Source organism: Xyrauchen texanus, chromosome 33 (assembly GCF_025860055.1).
Source record: "Xyrauchen texanus isolate HMW12.3.18 chromosome 33, RBS_HiC_50CHRs, whole genome shotgun sequence".
In the NCBI taxonomy this organism is placed as follows: Eukaryota; Metazoa; Chordata; class Actinopteri; order Cypriniformes; family Catostomidae; genus Xyrauchen; species Xyrauchen texanus.
The window spans coordinates 17,740,376-17,761,193 of NC_068308.1; the positions used below are offsets into that span (position 1 = coordinate 17,740,376).

The 20,818-nt window shown below is 36.7% G+C and overlaps 2 protein-coding genes across 4 annotated transcripts in view; one reads left to right on the top strand and one right to left on the bottom strand.

Annotated features, from left to right (window-relative positions):
- Window positions 1-1,654: 1,654 nt before the first annotated feature.
- LOC127627142 (lysosomal acid lipase/cholesteryl ester hydrolase-like) lies at window positions 1,655-18,859 on the bottom strand. 2 transcript variants are annotated; one of them, XM_052103392.1, is made up of 10 exons: window positions 18,749-18,859; window positions 17,928-18,042; window positions 13,465-13,582; window positions 8,828-9,026; window positions 5,575-5,684; window positions 5,162-5,298; window positions 4,907-5,053; window positions 3,716-3,787; window positions 2,668-2,736; window positions 1,655-2,446 (listed from the first exon to the last, which is right to left on the bottom strand). In XM_052103392.1, the coding sequence occupies exons 1-10, from the start codon at window positions 18,793-18,795 to the stop codon at window positions 2,213-2,215; spliced, it is 1,248 nt and encodes a 415-aa protein (XP_051959352.1). In that variant the 5' UTR covers window positions 18,796-18,859; the 3' UTR covers window positions 1,655-2,212. The 2 variants fall into 2 exon arrangements, with proteins under 2 accessions (XP_051959352.1, XP_051959353.1); XM_052103393.1 differs by lacking the exon at window positions 18,749-18,859 and adding an exon at window positions 18,576-18,597.
- A 1,486-nt stretch (window positions 18,860-20,345) lies between these two features.
- LOC127627077 (renalase-like) overlaps window positions 20,346-20,818 on the top strand; it is a 74,225-nt gene continuing 73,752 nt past the window's right edge. For both annotated transcript variants that reach the window (XM_052103300.1, XM_052103301.1), the window contains exon 1: window positions 20,346-20,534. In XM_052103300.1, the coding sequence (XP_051959260.1) occupies window positions 20,417-20,534 (118 nt within the window). In that variant the 5' untranslated portion in view covers window positions 20,346-20,416. The remainder of the gene's footprint in view (window positions 20,535-20,818) is intronic.

The following is a 20,818-nucleotide window of genomic DNA, read 5'->3' on the forward strand; positions in this document are numbered from 1 at the left end:
TTGAAACTGGTGATAAGTTGATTTGTATTAAAGGGGTCATGACATGGTTTTTTTTATTGTATTATTATGTTCCCTTAGGTGCAATTATAGTATTAATATATTTTTTTTTTAGAAAAACTTTTCAAATCTAGTGATTTATGACCTTTTCCCACCCTGTTTCTCATCCTCTGATTCAAACAGTCTGTTTTGGGGGCGTTTTCCATTTAAGACTTCAGTGTTAACGCCCACTGTTATGATTGGCTAACGTCAGTGCCTATGTATCAATTATTGACGCCCCCAGCCAGAACAATATGCAAGTAAACTAAGTAAAAACACTGTGATTATTCATAATGAATGAAATTGCGCTTTAAAAAGTAGTTTAAAGTTTAAAATAGATTACTTACAGTTTGCGTCGTCGTTGTTCCCAGAATAGTCGGCACGGACTTATCTTTGAGCAACAGTTTTCTGGCAAAGCCAGCATCATATTGAGATTTGTTCTCAAAACAGTCATCCTTAAAATGTACAGAACAAACGCTTAAGTTAACACTGCCGTGACTGGGACGTCCGCAAAAAATAAACTGCATCCATTTTTCCCTGACGTCTGGATCTTTCGGCAGCTTATTCAGAGGTTTTGTTTGACCACAGCCAGGAACAGCACATCTGTGTGGCATCGTAATTTTCCTGTGCACAAGTAGTCTCTGTCAGAGCTCGCTGTCCATCGACTGAACACTTGTGAGGCGCACGGCGATACGAAATGAGCGTAGTTGTCTTGCGCTTATAGCGTAGTTATCTTGTGCTGGAGGCGGTCATATGCAAACGCTGTTACGTCACTTCTAACCGACACATCACTTCTAACCATGAATCCAGAACGAGCTGTATTTTGAGCTTGATTAAATAAATGATTCGTTTAGAATGGGGAGGACGTCTTAAAATATTAAACTTGCAGGACGTTTTAATGATACAAAGACCTCTTATATACCAAAAGATCAAGGCAAATTTGGTTTCTCATGTCATGACCCCTTTAATGTAAATCCAATATTGTACATGTGCTTTTTTTTCCAAGTATACTTTAAAACAAAGTTGTGAATATATATATATATATATATATATATATATATATATATATATATATATATATATATATATATAAGTTCATGATACTTGTTTATGTTAGTTCTGATTTATATTTTCAGTTACAGAAGCATGAAACACCACTAGATATTGCTAAGAGACTACAATTCCACAAAATTGCTGCAATGTTAACAAAATCAAGTGGAAAGTATTAATGGAGGACAAAAGGGGACAAATACTTGTTGCAAAAGTGGGATCCTTTCCAATTAACCTGCCGATATTTAGATTGGGTTTGCACCAACTATCACAAAAACATTTGCACTTTATCACTTCCTTAAAAAAAACAGGATTGCATTTCTCATATTAAAGATATTGCCGATGTTACTATATTGATTTATGTATTCTTTATTAAGGGATTTATTGTGATTCAATGTTTTTGAGAAATAAGTAAATGTTGTTTCTTACGTTTATACATTTGACATTCTCTTTTTGTTTTTTACATATTCACAAATTCATATGATTTGACTCATGCCATGTGTTTGTCACAAATAAAATATCTAAAAAAGGAGGACCCCTGTATTCAGAAAAAATAAAACTATAAAAGTTACTTTCTGTATGCATCTGTTTCATCAATATTTATTGAGTTTCAAGTCATGGTTTACATTACAAACGAGTTCAAATAATTCAAATCTAAGGCATACTTTGGTCAGTGTAATTAACAAGCCTTCTAGGCAAGTCAGTAAAATCAGAGATTAACATAAAACATCCTTTAAAACTTATGATTCATTACGTGACAAGACCATGATGAGACAGGTCATGACATGTTACAGTACAGCAAGATAAACTAGTAGTGGTTAGTAAAAGATTGAACAAGTGACCTGATCATGAGTGTAACAGTTTCTAGGTGACAGCTCAGATTGGTCTCTTATGACATTTGGAAAATTACCAGGGTTACCAGCACCTTAAACATAACTTCATTTGTTTACAGCATGAACAAACAATGATACACTTGTTTTCATGGTTAAAGGTAAAAATCATTACATTCAGGAATGCATATTTCCAATGGTAGAAAACAAGTTTTAGCTCAGAGGACATGCACAAACAAAAAGACATACCAGAATTAATGCTAAAAACTTAAAACCTTACGATGAAAATGTCCTCTTCACACATATTGCCTCATCAATTCAATCATTTTGTTGTACATCTCCTGTGGGGCGTCTAAGCCCCAGATGAAATCCAGGTGCTCCCAGTGGTCGATGTTGCGGTGGTACACCAATTTAGGGATCTGTGTGAGCAGCAGAGCCACATCCTGAGGATCAGCCAGCGTATCCTGCCCACCAGACCACAGAGCTGTGGGTACAAGCATGTCCCGTATGTTGTACAGAGGAGGGCTCGTCTGAAGGGGGCGAAGCAAGAAGACACTTACTTGACGCCTTTACTAGGTATTGTTTTACTAATTACTGACTCTTGTTCTGAACAACAGAGCAACTGAGAGTCATTTCTCCTCACAAGCATCTAAAGTATTTCAAAAATGACCCGGCCATGGTAACAGATATATTAAATGTATAGTTATAGTTAATAAAATAGCTAATAGGAAAATAGCCTCCTCAACATTACCTGATTATAATGTGCCATATTTCCAGCTTTTCCATAATCATATGCCATCAGCTTCCCGTATTTTACAGCCTGGAAAAATAATACAAAATCTGTTCAAGGTCATTCCATTTGAAAAGCAGTATGATATTTGAGCCATAATTATCAAAGCACAGTCTATATGTGTAGTGTATAAGACCTACAGAGTAAGGTGTGGTTTACATCTAAGTATATTGGTTTAGGGAGCTGCTGCTACGGTATGTAGTATTACTAAATAATTTGATCTATTGCAATATCTAGAACAGCAGATGTGTTTAAGCTGGTGTGTTGTCCATTAATTTTAAGCTTCGCAACAAGCAGTATTGAGAATATAGGTAAGCTGCGATGGGAATACATAACTTATAACAAAAAAAATTATTATACAACAATATGTTCCAGTCCTCAAATCTGATTAGACAAGTAGCGTTCAAAGAGTGCTGATATTTCTTGAAACAGCACTAGGACGCTTCACTGTTTGTATCAGTCCGCTTGCCTGTGTTGCTTGGCGATATGCAAAGGTTAATCGTCCTTTGACTTCATTTGGAATGATTTTCATTAACGTAGCAAAAACAACAGGCCATATTGTATCTAAAATATAAAAATGTACGTTACTCAAGATTAACTAGCAACTTTCATAGTCTTATTTGCTTGAGTTAAAAAGAAAAAGCTGTCAGGGTAAAAAAGGATGGGAGAAAAAAATAAAACGAATGCATGAGTGCTTCAGAGAACACATGCTGGGCAATGTGGTCTAACAGGCCCAGGCAAATATCAAACATATATGAATGCACCTGTGAGCCTTACCCAGAATCCACTCTTGTGACACCACAGTGCCTCTCTGCTCTGTTACTTGACACTGATATCTTACACTAAGACAGATGAAAGGAACTGTCACAACCTCTTGATGTTTGTACTTTTAGAAGCATCCCTCATTTTGAGTTTGTCTAATAAAGAAATCATGTGGAAACCTTTGATTTCAAATATATCACAGATGGAAAGGAAGACACAGGAACATGTGACAGAGAGATTATATTACCTGAGCCCACTGAACCATGTTCTGCACTGAGGTTCCTGCTGGGCAGTGTGTCGTGTACACAGGTGTTCTGGTCTGAAAGACAGAGACAAACTCATGAATGAACATTCCCAAATCTATTGACATAAAAAAGCATGTTTTAACTAGAAAAGTTCATCCAGACAAACTTTCTAAGTTCCCTTGACAAATACTTCTCTGAACATTGAAAAAGGCCTTGAAGTCTGAGTCTTTTGTATGTTTTAAAGAGATACTTTGGCAGTTTGAAGGGTATATAGGCCTTGTGTAGATTAATTATTGAGGGCAGTTCGACGAGAGATTTGAAGGTTGAAAGATATGGTGTTGCTAGGCTCACCCTCATGCCATCCCAGATGAGATGGGCATGACTTTCTTTTTTCTACTGAACACAAAAGATTTTTAGAAGAATATTTCAGCTCTGTAGGTCCATACAATGCAAGTGACTGGTGATAAGAACTTTGAAGGTCTAAATAGCACATAAAGGCAGTATAAAAGCAATCCATAAGACTCCCATGGTTAAACCTGTCTTCAGAAGTGATATGATTAGTTTGGGTGAGAAACAGATCAATATTTAAGTACTTTTGTACTATACATGTACTATATATACATATACTTTAATTCACTTTTACATTCTTCTTATGTTTTTGGTGACTTTTTGTGCATATCGCCACCTACTGGGCAGGGAGGAAATATTTGGACTTAAATATTTATGTTTCTGACCCGAATCTATCGTATCACTTCTGAAGATATTGATTTAACCACCAGGATTCTTATGGATTACTTTTATGCTGCCTTTATGTGCTTTTTGGACATTCACATTTCTAGCTACAATTCACCTGCATTGTATGGACCTACAGAGCTGAAATATTCTTCTAAAAATCTGTTATGCAGAAGAAAGAAAGTCATACACATCTGGGATGTCATGAGGGTGAGTAAATGATGAGGAAACTTTCATTTTTGGGTGAACTATCCCTTTAACAATACTTGAAGTCCACCACTTCTTTTAAAACTTAGCCTAATACAGGATTCTCTTGAAGTACTTGTGGAAAATAATTTGAACTATCTTTGATTTACAGGGTGCATCTTTATAACCAAAACATGCTCTAATAAATATGTTTGACATAATTTACTTTAGCTTTAAGTGGCAATTAAAAGAGCACGAAACAGCTAATGTTATACCATGTTCAAGTTCTTCTCATCAAAACCGCAGAGGAGAAAGAAGACATTTCCACACAGCACACTCAAAGGCTTCCTGCTGCAGAACTCGGTAGCAAAAAACTTGATCAGGTCATTTTGAGGGAAGAAGTCTTTTCGTCCAAAGAGATCCTGCAAATTACACAGGCATAGTTAATATGCTGATGTGAACTGAAAAATCACCCTGCCTGTAGTGCTTCAAACCACAAAGAGTTACAGTGTTTTAAAGAAACTACTCACCCAAATGAGAAACTCTGGAATAACAGATAATTTGGTCATGGGGCTTTTTGTCAATGCCACAGTGGCAACAGGAGCCAGGGCAAAGAACATCTTGATTTTGCTGGCCAGCTCTGGCATTGAGGAGAAAGCCATGAAGGCTTAGAAATGAGAGAGGAAAGGTAAGTTACACATCATTACAAAAAGAGGAAATAAACAATTACATGTTCTTGTTAGAGTATCATGCATCTGTGACATGCTTCCACATAATAACAGATTCAGCATTTGCCAACAGTAAACACAAGAGGATGCCATAACATGCACAATATATCCCTGAGCATATTTTGTAGACCGGTGATTTGATGAATAGCAGCTCTGGATAACATTTCCAGAAAAAAGAAAAGTTAATCAATCTGAAATGAGAGAATGCGTGATACCTATAGTTGTTCCCTGGGAATGCCCCACATAAAATATTTGCTCTTGGCCAGTGGTCTTTGTAATGAAGTTTATCACTGCAGGAAGATCCTTCTTAGCCATTTCATCATGACTGCCTCACACACACATACACACAAAAACAAACAGAAAGAGAAATACAATTTTTGAAGTCTGGGCTCTGGTTGATACATTAATAATCCAACTGAGAATTACAGGAACAAGTACAGGATTAATGTATAGTAAGACAGTGATTATTGTAAAATAAACTTCAACAGGGTGATCTTGTATTTTGAGGTAAGGATCAGCTAACTGAACATCATCCCGCTTATTGCACAGCTACTTGCTGTAACTTGCTATACAAATAAATAGACATGAAATGTATTGATCTGAGTTTAAACTGTTTTATTATGTGAGAAGAAAGAGACCACAGAAGCCTACGAGAATCGTGAACATTTAAAAAAAAGGTCTATTTTAACTGTATGACAAATTTTCATCAAACTGAAATGAGTCATCTTTACCAAAATTGACATGCATTATGAATTAAACATCATTTTAAGTACTTAATTAGTATTTAAAATGATTTCTTTTGAATTTGTTAATTCAAAAGAAAAGGGGGGCAAGGAGGCTCAAGTGTTTGGTATCATTTTAAATAAAACTTTATAGATATAGATTATGATTAGAATCTCTTTTAAACTTAAGGAACCGCTAAAAACAAAAAAGAAAACTTTCTTTTTTTTCTGATTTGACAATCATCCAGGGTGTAAATGTGGTAGCTCTGAAAAACGGCTTTTGTTTTGTTCCCAATTATGTCACCTGTAACTGAGTTAGATTTTGTGTTGATATGACAAAACAATCAAAGTTATAGCATTACAAACAGAATTTATTATAGCGCCCAAAGTGTCTAGAACTCTCTCCAAACAAATAAAACATAATAATTGTACATGAGAACTAATTATACATGCAAATACAACAATGACTAAAGGTAAGCTCTCTCTCCAAAGAATGCAGGCATGAGTAATGAGATCTCATTCTGTTCCATTCTGTGTCTTTTGAGCCATCACTGAGTCTGTGTCATGTACTTGGCGCCATCTCCTTGTGACAATATGTAATTAGAGTGAATGATCCTCTCTGCCCATATTTGGATGACTTCCACCTCTGGTTGCAGTGGTCAGAATCATAATAGGATTGGTTTAGCGTTCCATGATGCTGGACAATGTACTACATCATAAGTTATCTGATCCAAGAAAGCTAGCATGTTTTTAGCCTAATAGCACATTATGTGCTATGTGCACATTGTGCTTCGTGTGGATTATCTAATGATCTATGCATCTGATTATGTTGTGTGTTGACTTGTTTTAAAGATAATCACCTCTAAGTAATGGTATGGTAATGATTTGTGTAATGGTTTACAAGTAACATGTATGTCAACAAATAGACTGGATGTATTCTACTCTTTCAGAGCTTTCCAACGACATATGACACATTGCTACTTGATAAGTTTGTTGTTTTAACCGATAAAAATAATATGTGTAGTGCAAAATAATTAATAAATTATCAAAACGAAACACTTCTGATTTGCACATTATGTTTTGGTCATAATGCCTACATGTTCATAATGCCTAAGCTTTAAAATTATACGTACTTTACGTTGGTCAAGACTGTAGCCATTAATGTTTGATAATAATTATTTTCTCTGTGACCTATCCAAGCTTAAAGGGTTAATTTATATTTTTTAATTAGAATTTAAACTAAATACTTCACATTTATGTTTGACTTATGATAATGTATATTATTTAAAGATGAATTAATTCAGTTTGATGGAAATTGTTCACACAATTGAAATGCATTAATCTTAGAAATAGACTGAAATGTATTTTTAAGTATTACTAGCACAGTTTCCAATGGCTGCCATGTTCAAAAGTTAATTATGTATACAGTCATTATTATACAGTGTTGGGTTACTGTAATTAAATTACCTTTACCTAGAAAAAGTAAGGCATTACTCTTCATTTTTTAGTAATTTAATTACAGTTACTTATGATACTTTATATACTTTCATTACACACTGTATAGACAATTCTATATAAAAAAATATTGAACTTCAAATCGAAATTAAACGTCTAATGATAACATTTGTTTTCTAATTCAACATGGCCCCTTTAAATGCATTGGCAACATGCCTGCGCGAGTGAGCTTGCACCACTATGTTGAGAAATCACTCAAGTGAAATATGTTGGAAGATATGAGGCGCTGTTTTACTAAATGGAAATATCCCCATTACTACGGGTTTATGACAAATGTAGATAAGAAGACAAATGCAGATCCGAAGACCAAGTACCTACTGAAGCACTTGACATGGCAACATAGATATACACTTTTTAGAGATTGCAGGAGCTGTTCACACCGAACGTGTTTTTGCGCAAGTCTGTTCTGTGTTTTAATTGTTTTCTGATGTAATCATGTGCTAGTTGGACGTCTTTAACTGCTGAGGCGCATCTTGTTGATTCATTCAAGTCTTGTGCAGTACTGATGGATTTTAGACACTCAATTTAAAATGAGCTTCAATAATTAAAAAATTCACCTCGAGACAGCTGCATTCTGCTTCATTCGTTGCGCTGATTCAATGATTAAAGATTCGATGGTCTGAAGAGGTTCAGGTGTCAAAGAGGACTCAATGTGACTGTTGCACCGTTACACATGATTCCAAATGATAAAGTTTCAGTCCAAGTTTCAGCATGTGATAAACGGTAAGCCGATATTTTTCCCCTTCTGCTCTGGCTTGCTAAGGGGCCACTGTGCCTTGTTAAACTGTTTACTGTTACTATACTGTAACGAATGTTGCCTACGATGCTTACCTGAAATAAAACCATTTGCAACAAATGTACTTGCTTGGAGAAGAAATTATTAAGAGAGTGATCGATTTTGAGTAACAGATTTTATTAGCCATTTAGGAACTGTTTAATTCAAGAATAATTTATTTGATGTTATAGGATTTATTTGAAAGAATTCAAATAATAATTTGATTTCTTTCCATTTATTGTCCATCTGATCAAAGTTAATATGGGTTTTATAAAAAAGTAATTAGTAATAAGTAATTAATTACTTTTTGGAGTAACTTACCCAATACTGTTATTATACATATTTAAACATGGCTCAGTACCACGATTCCAATGCTTCAAAACAGATTAAAATGTAATGACTGAATACAAAGTACCATTAAATATCACATGCACTTGCATAAATCTTTTTTAATACCTGAACTTCCAGTATTCTTTCTCTTTTGGGTCAAGGCTGACATGTTTCCTGGACCATGTGTTCCCACGACTGTTGCCAATCCACACATCAAATCCAGCTTCGGCTAGGATGAAGCCCAGGCTTGTGTTGGGAAGGTTTGTCACCCAGTTACTTCCAGCAGCAAGGAGACCATGTTGGAGGAACACAACAGGTTTGGGTTCTGTGATAAACATGAATCAAGCGAACAGATTAATGGATTACTGAAATTATAAAGGATTTAAGATTTGATGTGAATTTAATGATGCAATTTTATTGTCTTCCTTTTCTTAATGCTGATAAGTTTAAAAGTTTGGCCAGCAGAGGGAGCATGTGCATTAGCTTTAGACTCATCATGCCATCTCTTTATTTTTTTGGGACCTTTATCACAAATATCTGTCAGAAACTGGATGTGAGCTGGTCCTCTTAGTAGCACAAAAAGACCTTTGGCTGAGAGTATTGTTTTACTTCATACCAGCCATTCCTTCTACCCTGCAACTCACACAGCAAGATTTTGGCAAAGGCAATGAGACATTTTATCCTGCAGTCACATTTTACATAACTGCAGGATAATCCCCATGAGAAAGTTGTGCAATAAGTCATGATAGGGTTTATGGGAAATAAAGGATTGAAATCACTGCATTACACCTACTATATTAAAGGGATGAACATTGTGTGCAGTGAATGAGCAGATTTAATGCATTGCAAAGAATTTTTTTTGCCTTGTTATATTAACATGTACTTTCACAGGTGTGACTCAACATCCTCTGTGGCCAACTGTCTTTGTGAAAGCTCACTTGGTGCTAAAAAAATATGGATGTTTCTTTGAGTCATGCAGCATAGTGTCCCGGGTGACTTGAAGAAATGGGACAGCAGGAAATGAAATGCATCTCTCGTGTGCCACCTCAGAGCTCCGGAACACATCATGAGGAATACACCAAACGTCAAACCACTCAGCACCAGCCATTCACTGAAACCAAACAGCTTGATGGCTCTTAACTTATTTATCACATATCAGAATTCCTTATAAACCTATACCAGCTCCCAGCTGCACAAACAAACACATGCAGCCTTATAATCTTCTTGTAAATGGGGCAGCTGTGGCTCAGGTGGTAGAGCGGGTTGGCCACTAATCGCAGGGTTTGATGGTTCGATTCCCAGCCCCCATGACTCTACATGCCGAAGTGTCCTTGGGCAAGACACTGAACCCCAAGTTGCTTCCAATGGCAGGCTAGCGCATGCATGGCACGGTGAATGAGTCGCAGTGTAAAGTGCTTTGAAAACTGCTAAGGTTTAAAAAAGTGCTATGTAAGTGCAGACCATTTACCATAAATGTTGACTACAAAATACCCTGGCTTCCTGATTAAAATACAAATCTGTTATATACAGATGCAAGGGAATGTATGGCAGAAGAGGTATAATATGTTGGATAAATAAACAGACTAAGCTGTGTAAGTTTTAACTGTTCATAAGGTGAATGGCCTAAGAGAAAAAAACTGCTCCTCTGCCTGATTGTTCTGGTGCTCTGTAGCACCGTCCAGAAGGTAACTGTTCAAAAAGGAAGTGTGCTGGCTGAGTGGGTTCCAGAGTGATTTTTCCAGCCCTTTTTCTCACTATGGATGTGAACTCTGAACTGTCATTTGCAGTCTTCTGATGTCCAATTTCGTAGCTGAACCAAACCAGACAGTTATTGAAGTGCAGAGGACAGACTCAATGACTGCTGAGTAGAACTGTTTCAGCAGCACCTGTAGAAGGTTGAACTTCCTCAGCTGGTGAAGGAAGTACAACCTCTGCTGGGCCTTTTTCACAATGGAGTCACTGTGTGTCTCCCACTTCAGGTCCGGTGACATGGTAGTGCCCAGGAACCTGAATGACTCCACTGCTGCAGCAGTGCTCTTCAGGATGGTGAGCGGGGTCAATGTTGGGATGTTCTGAATGTCAACTCAAGAACAGCCAACAATGCCCTTAATCTAATACAATGAGTAAAATGCAAAAATGCACGAGTCCAAAGTTTCTCAAAGGCCCTTAATCCTCCAGCAGAGGGATTTGTGTCAGGGAAATGTATTCTCATTTAAAATAACATGAGACATTGTGTTAGCACATTGAGGGAGAGTGAAAGCTGATGTATGGCTGTTGAATTGGTTTTCCGCTCCAGTTGCGTCCCTGGTGGGATTAGTGTGAGAGCATGAGCTTTAGAGATCTCTTTGCTCATTAATGAAACATGGGAAGCACTAAATTTCAAAACGACTGATTCCAGAAGCACTATTATAACAGGACTGAAAACATAAAACCAAAATATTCAAGATTGGAGTGGGAAAATTTTTTTACATTTTGAGAACAGGCAATTGAAAACCCCATATTGATCGGCCCCTATTCTAAATATTGGGGGGCATGTGTCTATGTTGGTTCAGCCTTGATTTAACCACACTAAAACAATAAGTAGGTCTGTCATGATTATACTTTTTTTTTTATTGTGATTATTAGATTGATTATGTGATCTAATTTACATGTGTAATAAATGTGTAATAAATTGGACAAATATATTACTATTGCAATATATTCATATTTTTGATAACAACAATTATAACAATAATACTTTTTTCTAATATATGCTCAATAAGCACTTTTTTAGCAACACCTGTACACCTACTTATTAATGTGATTATCTTATCATCTCATTGTGTGGCAGCAGTGCAATGGATAAAATCGGGTCAGGAGCTTCAGTTAATGTTCACATCAACCATCAGAATGAGGAAAAATGTGATCTCAGTTATTTCGCCTGTGGGATGATTGTTGGTGCCAAAAGGTCTGGTTTGACTATTTTTGTAACTGCTGATCTCCTGGGATTTTCACACACAACAGTTTCTAGTGTTTACTCTATGTGAAAATGGTGAAGAAGAAAAAAACCATCCAGTGAGCGGCAGTTCTGTGAATGGAAGTGCCTTGTTGATGAGACAGGTTAACGGAGAATGGCCAGACTGGTTTGAGCTGACAGAAAGGCTATGGTAACTCAAGATAACCACTCTGTACAATTCTAGTGAGCAGAATAGCATCTCAGAATGCACAACATGTCGATCCTTGAGGCGGATGGGCTACAACAGCAGAAGACAACATTGGGAACTTTATTAGGACCATAGTGTTCTTAATAAATTGCTTAAAGAGTTTTAGACAAACGAAGATTTTTAGAAGAATATTTCAGCTCTGTAGGTCCATACAATACATGTGAATGGTGGCCAGACCTTTCAAACTCCAAAAATCACATAAAGGCTGCATAAAAATAATCCATACGACTACAGTGGTTTAATCCATGTCTTTAGAAGTGATATGATAGATGTGTTTCTCACCCAAACCGACTGCATCGCTTTGGAAGACATTTATTAAACCACTGGAGTCATATGGATTACTTTTATGCTGCCTTTATGTGATTTTTTTAGAGTATCAAAGTTCTGGCCACCATTCACTTGCATTGTATGGACCTACAGGGCTGAGATATTCTTCTAAAAATCTTTGATTGTGTTCTGCAGAAGAGTCATACACATCTGGGGTAACATGAAGGTGAGTAAATGATGAGCGAAGTTTCATTTTTGGGTGAACCATTACTTAAAATATTTTATGTTTTTAAGTTGTTAATCTTAAGGTATATGTGTAATAAGTGTAAATCAACTGACATGAACAAAAGGGACAATTAATTGGTTAATCACAATTATTTGTATGACAATTAACCAACAGCCAAAATTGCATATTCTTGACAGCCCTATTAACATGCATCCAGTTACATTCTAACTGAAGTATCATTACACAAGTTCCTTTGCTTCTAAACTGACCTTGTCATATCTGAGGACAGAGCAGGTGATATAGCAATATGCCTGTTTGTAATTAGCTAAAAGCCATTGATTTATTTCATATCTATATGTTGCAATCTATTTTTCAACATTGCTAAAACAGTATCTTCCCCATGTGCAGGAAAAGATAAAAACAACAAACTAATCAACTGAAGAAACAGGATCCTCTAATAAACCCCCATCCTCACAAGAGGTCATGAGATCAGGTTATTCATGAAAAGAAAATCATGTGTGGGTTGCTTTTTTCAACAGCTGTTATAAGAGAGTGTTAAGGAGATCCTCCTCTGTACAATCCAGAATGACTCATCTACAACCACTTCTTTCCCCTTATTTTGTACATGACTATTTAAAAACATGGCATGCTAAAGGGAAGCAGAATGTTAGAATGTCCTCAGTCACCATTCACTTTCATTAGACCTTTGTTCCATACAATGAAAGTGAATGGTGACTGAGGCAAACGTTCTGCCTAACATCTCCTTTTGTGTTCCACATAAGAAATAAAGTCAGATTTGGAAAAAAATTAGGGTGAGAAAATGATGATAGGGGTGAACTACCAATTTAACATTAAGATGTAAAAGTCTCAACCAGAGTGTTTTTTTATGTATTGGGTGCAGAGTTTGATTTAGTGACTGTCAGAGATTCATATTGTTAAAGAGATTTCTGTGTCAGATGGCCACGAAAGTGTAGACAGCAAGCTCCCATCTTTAATAATTTATAAAAAAGCAAGTCAGACAGCAGCATGAATAGGCTCATTCAAATCCGTCTTACTCAAAGTCTTACCTCGCCAGGCCTTGCTTTTGACCCCATTTGGGATTCTGTTGACACTCAGGATATAGCCATCCTCAGTGACAACTTCAAATTCTTCAGCTGGGTATCCCCAGTGTCTTATGATCTCACTCTACAAGAAACAAACACAAAGGTGAACATGGGTAAAGTTCAAGGCAAGGCATAGCTAGACAAGCATTGAGAAGTCAATGCAAACAAACCTCCTTGTTAAGGAAAAGTTTTTATATAGAACAGCAAACACATTCAGTGAGTCATATTTTTTTTTTAATGCATTAGGCTTTTATAGGTTGGAGACCCAAATAATTTAGCAAAAGCACTGTTCTGTGCTGATAAAAACGTATTTCAAAAAATATACATTTTTGAACAAGAAATATAAGCATTTTTAAGAACAACTACATTTATTTTATTCTAACCTCTACATAACACAATTACTTGTCAACATAAAAGTATTGCTTGTCAGTATTTTTTAAATGTAATGAAAAATGAAAATAGAAAGCAGTTAAGTAATTTGTCTTTTTAAGGACACAATTATTTCAGTGTGTAGAGTCACACCGCTCCTCCTCCTCCTCCAGATATGAGATAAATTACAGGCCTAATCAGAGACTTCAAAGAAGTTGTGTGAGCTTGTTAGTTCCAGGCCTGCCATCCAATCTCCCCACGCATAATTAAAAGCAGTGCAATTTCGCACTCCCCCCAGGACTTCTGTCTTCTCATTCTACTTCAGGCCAAACTCACTGCTGGCTCAACACACATTATGGGGCGGGTAAGCAATAGGGGATGCACTTCTCTCTTTCTTTCACTGAAATGGGGTATTGGTCCTGTCTTCATGAAGAAATAGCTTGTGCTGAACTGAAGAAATGTTTCAAGCACTTCTGCAACAAGAGGAAATAACTAAACAACACATTTCTGATTAAATGCAGAATGTCACAAACTACAAAAAAAGTTATTGTAACGCGCACACAAAAAGAGACAGTCACAATGTTGAGTGAAAACTGCTTTATAAAACAATAAAGCAGGCAATAGTACAAAAAGGGGCAAGTCCAGTGAAGAATGGTCAAGGGGGAGCGTAAGGTCAAAAGCCGGGGATTCAAAGATATAAAGGGGGCAAATCCGGGAGAGTAGTCGAGGGGAACGAGGGTCAATGTCGGGGTAAACAGGATGAAACAAACACGTAGCAAGAGGGGACTAGAGGGAGCAAAAGACAGGGGAACAAGAGGAGCTGGCAAGCTAAGAGGTAACAAGTAGGAAGGTCAAAACTAGACGAGACTAGCGGGGGCAAAACTAGATGAGACTAGCGGGGGCCAAAACACGGGAATCTAAACATACAATAACCAACACCCGTGAAACGGAAGTGCTGGGTATTTATAGGGGAAGGTGCAGGTGTGAACAATGAAGGTGACGAGACGAGTGCAGGTGAAACTAATGTGTGGGGATAGGAAGCGCGTGAGTGCAGGTGGTCATAATGTTCAGGCTGATGCACGTGAGAAGCGAGCATGAGTCAGAGGGGAGATAGTTTGAGCAAGAGATCGTAATGGCAAAACCGGGCGTGGAAGCCCGAGGGAGGAAACAGAGCGTACAAGCTCAAGGGGGCGGAGCGAGGAAGCGGGAAGCGAGCACGCTCGCGGAGTGCATGTGTGCGTGCTCGTGGACGCGGAGATGGGGCAGAGGAGCGGGGTTCGTGACAGTTATAGAGACTCAACCAATAGCATGTGCTTAAGATGGGACTATCTGATTGTCCAAGCAATGGAAGATGGGAGTGTTTGGATGCCTGTTTAAACAGTCAATGTTTCCATTTGTTGCTGCTAATGATGCAAAATTTAAAGGTGAAGTTTGTCATTACCAACATGATCACACAAATCGACATGCTCTTTCCGAAAGTTCATGTACCCTAAAATCGACCCCAAATCACTGAATTACTGGCAAGCACCATCAGACATTTTTGCTTCAATTCAAACGTGATTACCTTTCCCTGTGTTACTACTAATAGCATGCACAATCTCCCAGACACGGGTTCTGGTCCCATTGAAACCAGGAAATAATCACATGCACATAAACACCAGTGAGATACATTTTGGAGATTTTTTTATCTAAAATGATATTTTTACTCCATTGTCGGTTATGTTTAAAGTTGGGGTTTGGGTTAGGTGTAGAATTTAAAAATATACATTCACGTTGACTGTATTATGTCATTTACACTTCAAAATACAACTCACTTTTGGCACCAATCTGTGGACATTTTACCTCAACAACACTTCCAACTTCGGCCAGTGGTGACAGTGGTGTCAAATTTCGGTAAGCACAGACCGATTCCAGCAGCAGAACTTTCAACCTCCTCCAGAGATTATTTAGCAGAGATGGGTCACTTCTATTAAAATGAATGGAAGAAATTGGAATGCCCCATGGTCAACGGATGTACTGTAGACAGAAAGTCCCGCCTAAAAGAGCCAATTATCGCTTGTCAATCAACACGAGAGTGTATGCGCATTAGCTATACAAGCAGGACAATTTAGTTTTTTAGCGTAATCTGAGGTAAAAAAAGAACAATTGATAATACCAGCATTGTCTGATTTTAATGCTGATTTGAAATATGTTCTTTGATCATAATTTTGACCAACCGTTTTGGAGATTTTGTACTGTTGGACCCCATTCAAGTAGAAATTAGCTGCACTTTCATGACTGGAAATAGCTTCCCGAGAGCGTTTCAGAGATGGCCGCCAGTGGACTAACTTGCTAGAAAACATTTCCACATCTCACTTGGCTCGACCAAATAGGTATTCCTGCCCTAACCTCATGGCATTGGTTAAGGCAATGTTGTTCATCCCAGTAAGGTTGCTCAAACAAACAGATTGTAGTTCTGTTTGGTGCTGCTAGTGGTGCAAAAATGACACACTTCACTTTTAAGTATAGCCAAAGTGCCATTTTTTAAGGTTACATGGTCTACATGTGAAATTGAGTATGATAAGGTAAATGTGAAAGTACAAGAAACAGTCTATACAACTCAGTGTTGCAATACTATTAAATCTTCTTGTATGGCAACTAACAAATTACTTTCTTATCTACGTTTCTTCAAACAAATTTCTAACCTGTGAAAATCATCAAACAACAATTATGAGATATCATTGTGTGACGAGGAGGGTGTACGGCCAAGAGATAAAGGGGAGCCGGAGATGCCAGTTAGAGAGAGAGAGAGAGAGAGAGAGAGAGAGCACACACACACACACACACACACACACACGGCCGCTGTGTGTGTGCTCGCGCGTGTCTGTGTTTTATGTTATATTTCAGTTCTTTTATGTCATTAAAGTTATGTTGACTGTTCTGCCAGTTCCCGTCTCCTTCCTGCATATCTAATCCCACCTGAAAGTGGATAAATGTCACTCAGAATTCAATTCACTTTAGTCTGTGTTACATAAAGCCTCAAATCTCATTTATAAAAAAATATTGCCGTAATGCAAAATAGTTTCTCACCTAAAAAAAAGATTTCTTTGAACAACAAAGAGTTCAAATGAACTGTAACAAGTGATACAAGTGCTTATGACAATGTGTTCTGTATTCAGCAACCTTGAGCTACATGGAATCATGGGATACGAAGAGGACAAGGTTCAAAATGTGGTGTATTTTAAAAAGGGGAAGCTTGTGAATCCACCTTTTCTAGACCACATGTTAAAATGAGGAATTGGAAATAATATTACAGAGCATGCGCAAAGTTCACTACACACGTAACATGAGGTTCAAGACTTGAGCTGACAAATATTTTGTTCAGCCAGGAGTAGTTTACATGTAGTATATATGAAGTAATATATAAATATAACAAATTATTAATTATTATTACTTAAACAAAGCTGTTAAAATGATGAGAGCTGAAGAGTTTTGTATTTTTTTCATTCAAGAGCAGTTTGATTGGGATGCAAATAAAAAAATGAACAAAATGTCTATACAAAATACACACACGTCCTTCCCACAAAAGAAAGTAGGTTAAACTTTTGTATAAAAATATAATGTATTTTATATAAAAATATAATGTCTTCATTTTTAAAAAGGTGGTTTAAGCAATGTTTAAAAACTTTGTTCCTCTTTTTTAACTTTACAACCCTACATTTTCACAAAGCACTGATCTGATTTGAATGACTTCATGTGATAGAAAAAGGACAAAGTTCAAATGCGGTTTATTATAGAGAGGATCAACTTATAAATTACCCTCTCAAGAGCACATGTTAAAATGAGGATCTCTGGAGAAATATTTTCATGCTGTTATGGACCACAAAAGAAGACACTTTACACTGATAAAACCTAAAATATAAAAAGAAAACTTTTATTAACTAATATGAATTCTAGAAAGTGGCCCAATTTACCTCAATTCACTATACTCATGATGTTTTAGCACTCATGTACAACTTGCTGTACAGTAAAGAAACCTCCCTTGCTGTAACATGTAATTACATGTTATATTTACTCACAATGTTCATATTGACTTCCGGGTCCAGTTCTGTGTCCTCCTCAACAGACAGTGTGCATTGAGTCAGTCCAGATGTAAAAAGTGCCAAAGACAATATGACCCACACCATCTTCTCTCTGTGAAGCATTCACAAATAGTGAATTAACATTTATGGTCTTGATCTAACACACGGTTCTAACCAATATCAAGATGCTATGCTTATCCCACCTTCAGCAGACATTCATAAATAGTTTGGTACTGCTCTACAAGTATTTTGTGACTCAAAGGCAATATTTACAACATAAATACACAAGTAGGTCAATGCAAATCCTACAGGTTGTTCAGCCAAAACAATGCAGCCAAAATTAGCAGTTGGCAAACAAGAGAAGTTTGATTTGGTAAACAAATGTACACATGATCAATATTAACACTACCCTTGCCACCGAAGACGTATGATTTTAAATAAAATGGCATATGTCTTCACTTTAGGCATACACATTAAAAAGTCGATTAAGTAAGTTTGTTTCACTCTTCAACCACGCTTTTTACAAGGAGAAAGGTATTGTTTACGTAGCTAATCTGTTGGTTTTCATGACAGTGCTTCTAAAATAATTCCTATTTGTTGTGCACCAGGCTGAGATGATAACAGTCTATTGCGAACAACACGTACAAAACACTGTAATTTTACGTAGATTGCTGATTAATCGAAGTTACTATTCTTCGCGTTTCATTGTAGTACATAAATGCGTTAAGTTGATGCGTGCACGATACATCTTTTTAAAATAGATTGTATTGTCCTAAACTGTTTATAACGAAGAAACATGCGCTGTTTGCGTAACTCACCCAACGTCAGTAGGCTCCATAGCAGCGAGTGAACTGAAATCAGGCATGAGGCGTCAGTGTGACAATACTGATGCTGCTGAAAATGCTTAGACATCAGCTGACCATACCATCGTGAACTGATTATTGCTGTTTTTTTTTAAGACATTAAATCAATCAGACTTTAACAATAACACGTCTCCCTGTACAAGATTATTGTATTGTTGGCTGGCTGCTTTCTTGAACCTTATTTAAGTAGCTACTGCTCAATTATTAGTGTCAATCTTTCGACTGACCTTGTTAACTATTTAATCTAATAATTACATTGCTTAAACGTTTATTATTATTATTATTTTTATATAAAATAAGAATATATGATGAACTGTCATTACAGTTGTCATATGAGTCAAGGACACTTTGTGCCCTTCTATCAAGTGTGCCTACAATGTAAGCGTAGCAATCCATGATGCATTTTTTGAATGTACGTCTATGGAGGTAATGCTTCAGTCTGCTTAATAAATTGCTTTTGAGAGGAAACAGCTCATCACTTAATTAATTGATAATCTATCCGCTAATCTTCAACATGTTTTGCACAAAACTGTCCTTTTGGAATGAAATAGGTGTGGAGTTTACTACGATAAAATTGCTGTTTTATAAGAGAAAACGTTGACATTTTTGCGACAGCTAGGTGTCAGTTTAAGGCTCTACCCATTCATTTGTATGATATCCGCAAACGATGACTTACTGTCGTAACCGTTGACCGTTACGCTCCATACTTTAGAAGATCTCTGAGACGCTTTGTTAAGATTGAAAGGTTAAAGAGCGAAAACAAATTGCTGTTGATCTAATTAATAAATTAAGCAAAAACATATATACTGAGTGCACACTCTCTCTTTAATGTTGCTGTAAAACTGACACATGATTTTTATTGTTATTTTTTTGAAGTTGATAACACTTTCACAACCCATGTATACTGGTTAAAGGAATATTTTGGGTTCAGGTCAATCGACAGCATTTGTTGCATAATGTTGATTACCACAAAAAAAATTTTTTGGACTCGCCCCTCCTTTTCTTTGAAAAAAAGCAAAAATCTGGGTTAAGTGAGGTACTTAAAATGGAGTCAATATTTGGAGGGTTTAAAGCCAGAAATGTGAAGATAACAATTTTTTAAAAGTGCTTACATTACTTCTTATATTAAAATGCTATATAGTTGTTTGAATCGTTGTTTTTACTGTCGTTTTAGGGTTTGAAGACATAACATTGTCATTGCATCAAAGTTGTAAAACTGGCTATAACTTTTGACAGAAAATGTTAGCAAGTGATTTATTTACACTAAAATCGTGTTAACACACATATTATTTACGTCTTGTGGCTATATTTTTGAAATAGTTAGCATTTTAACGTTTACAGATTGGCCCCCATTCACTTCCATTTTAAGTGCCTCAGATTTTTATTTAATTTTTTTATTTTTTTGGTAATCAGTATTATGTCTCAAATTTGGTCGCTTGTGTTTAACTTGTGTTGATCCCGGAATATTCCCTTAACCAAGAGAATATTTTGGTTGGCCAACAAAAAAGCTTTAGCGTTTCATAATTCTTAAAGGGACCGAGCGACTTTTAACCATGTGAGATCTTCCAGCAAGCAAGATAAACTTGCTATTGTTCTGCAGCTGTTTGTTTGACTTTTCTAACCATGTCTCGAGTTTTAATTGTTGGCGCTGGACTTACAGGCAGCATATGTGCTTGTCTGCTGCGGAGGGAGCTACCAAACAAAGTTAATATAGTCGTCTGGGATAAATCTCGGGGTTCAGGTTAGCATCTGTTTGAATGACACACAGAATGTTTATTGCACTAATATAAAAAACTTTATTGAGTGGTGGATGGCTCATGCGTTAGCACTGAATTAGTGGTATTGGCAGCAAATGATCATGCATTAAGTTTGACAAGTCAAAATGTTTCTAAAAACTGGTGACCTGCTGCTCTTTATGGACGGAGGTCAGTCAGCTGGAAAGCATACAGTATGTATGTATGTATGTATGTATGTATGTATGTTGACTTCAGCTGTGACTTTAGATTCGTCCAAACTTATTATCGA

Excerpts from the sequence above, each read along its gene's own strand:
- LOC127627142 (XM_052103392.1), bottom strand. The coding sequence starts at position 18,795 with ATGCCTGATTTCAGTTCACTCGCTGCTATGGAGCCTACTGACGTTGG. Across the intron at positions 5,685-8,827 it reads AAAGAATACTGGAAGTTCAG|TCATGATGAAATGGCTAAGA; the intron begins GTATTAAAAAAG and ends TGTGTGAGGCAG. Across the intron at positions 2,447-2,667 it reads ATATGGCACATTATAATCAG|ACGAGCCCTCCTCTGTACAA; the intron begins GTAATGTTGAGG and ends CGCCCCCTTCAG.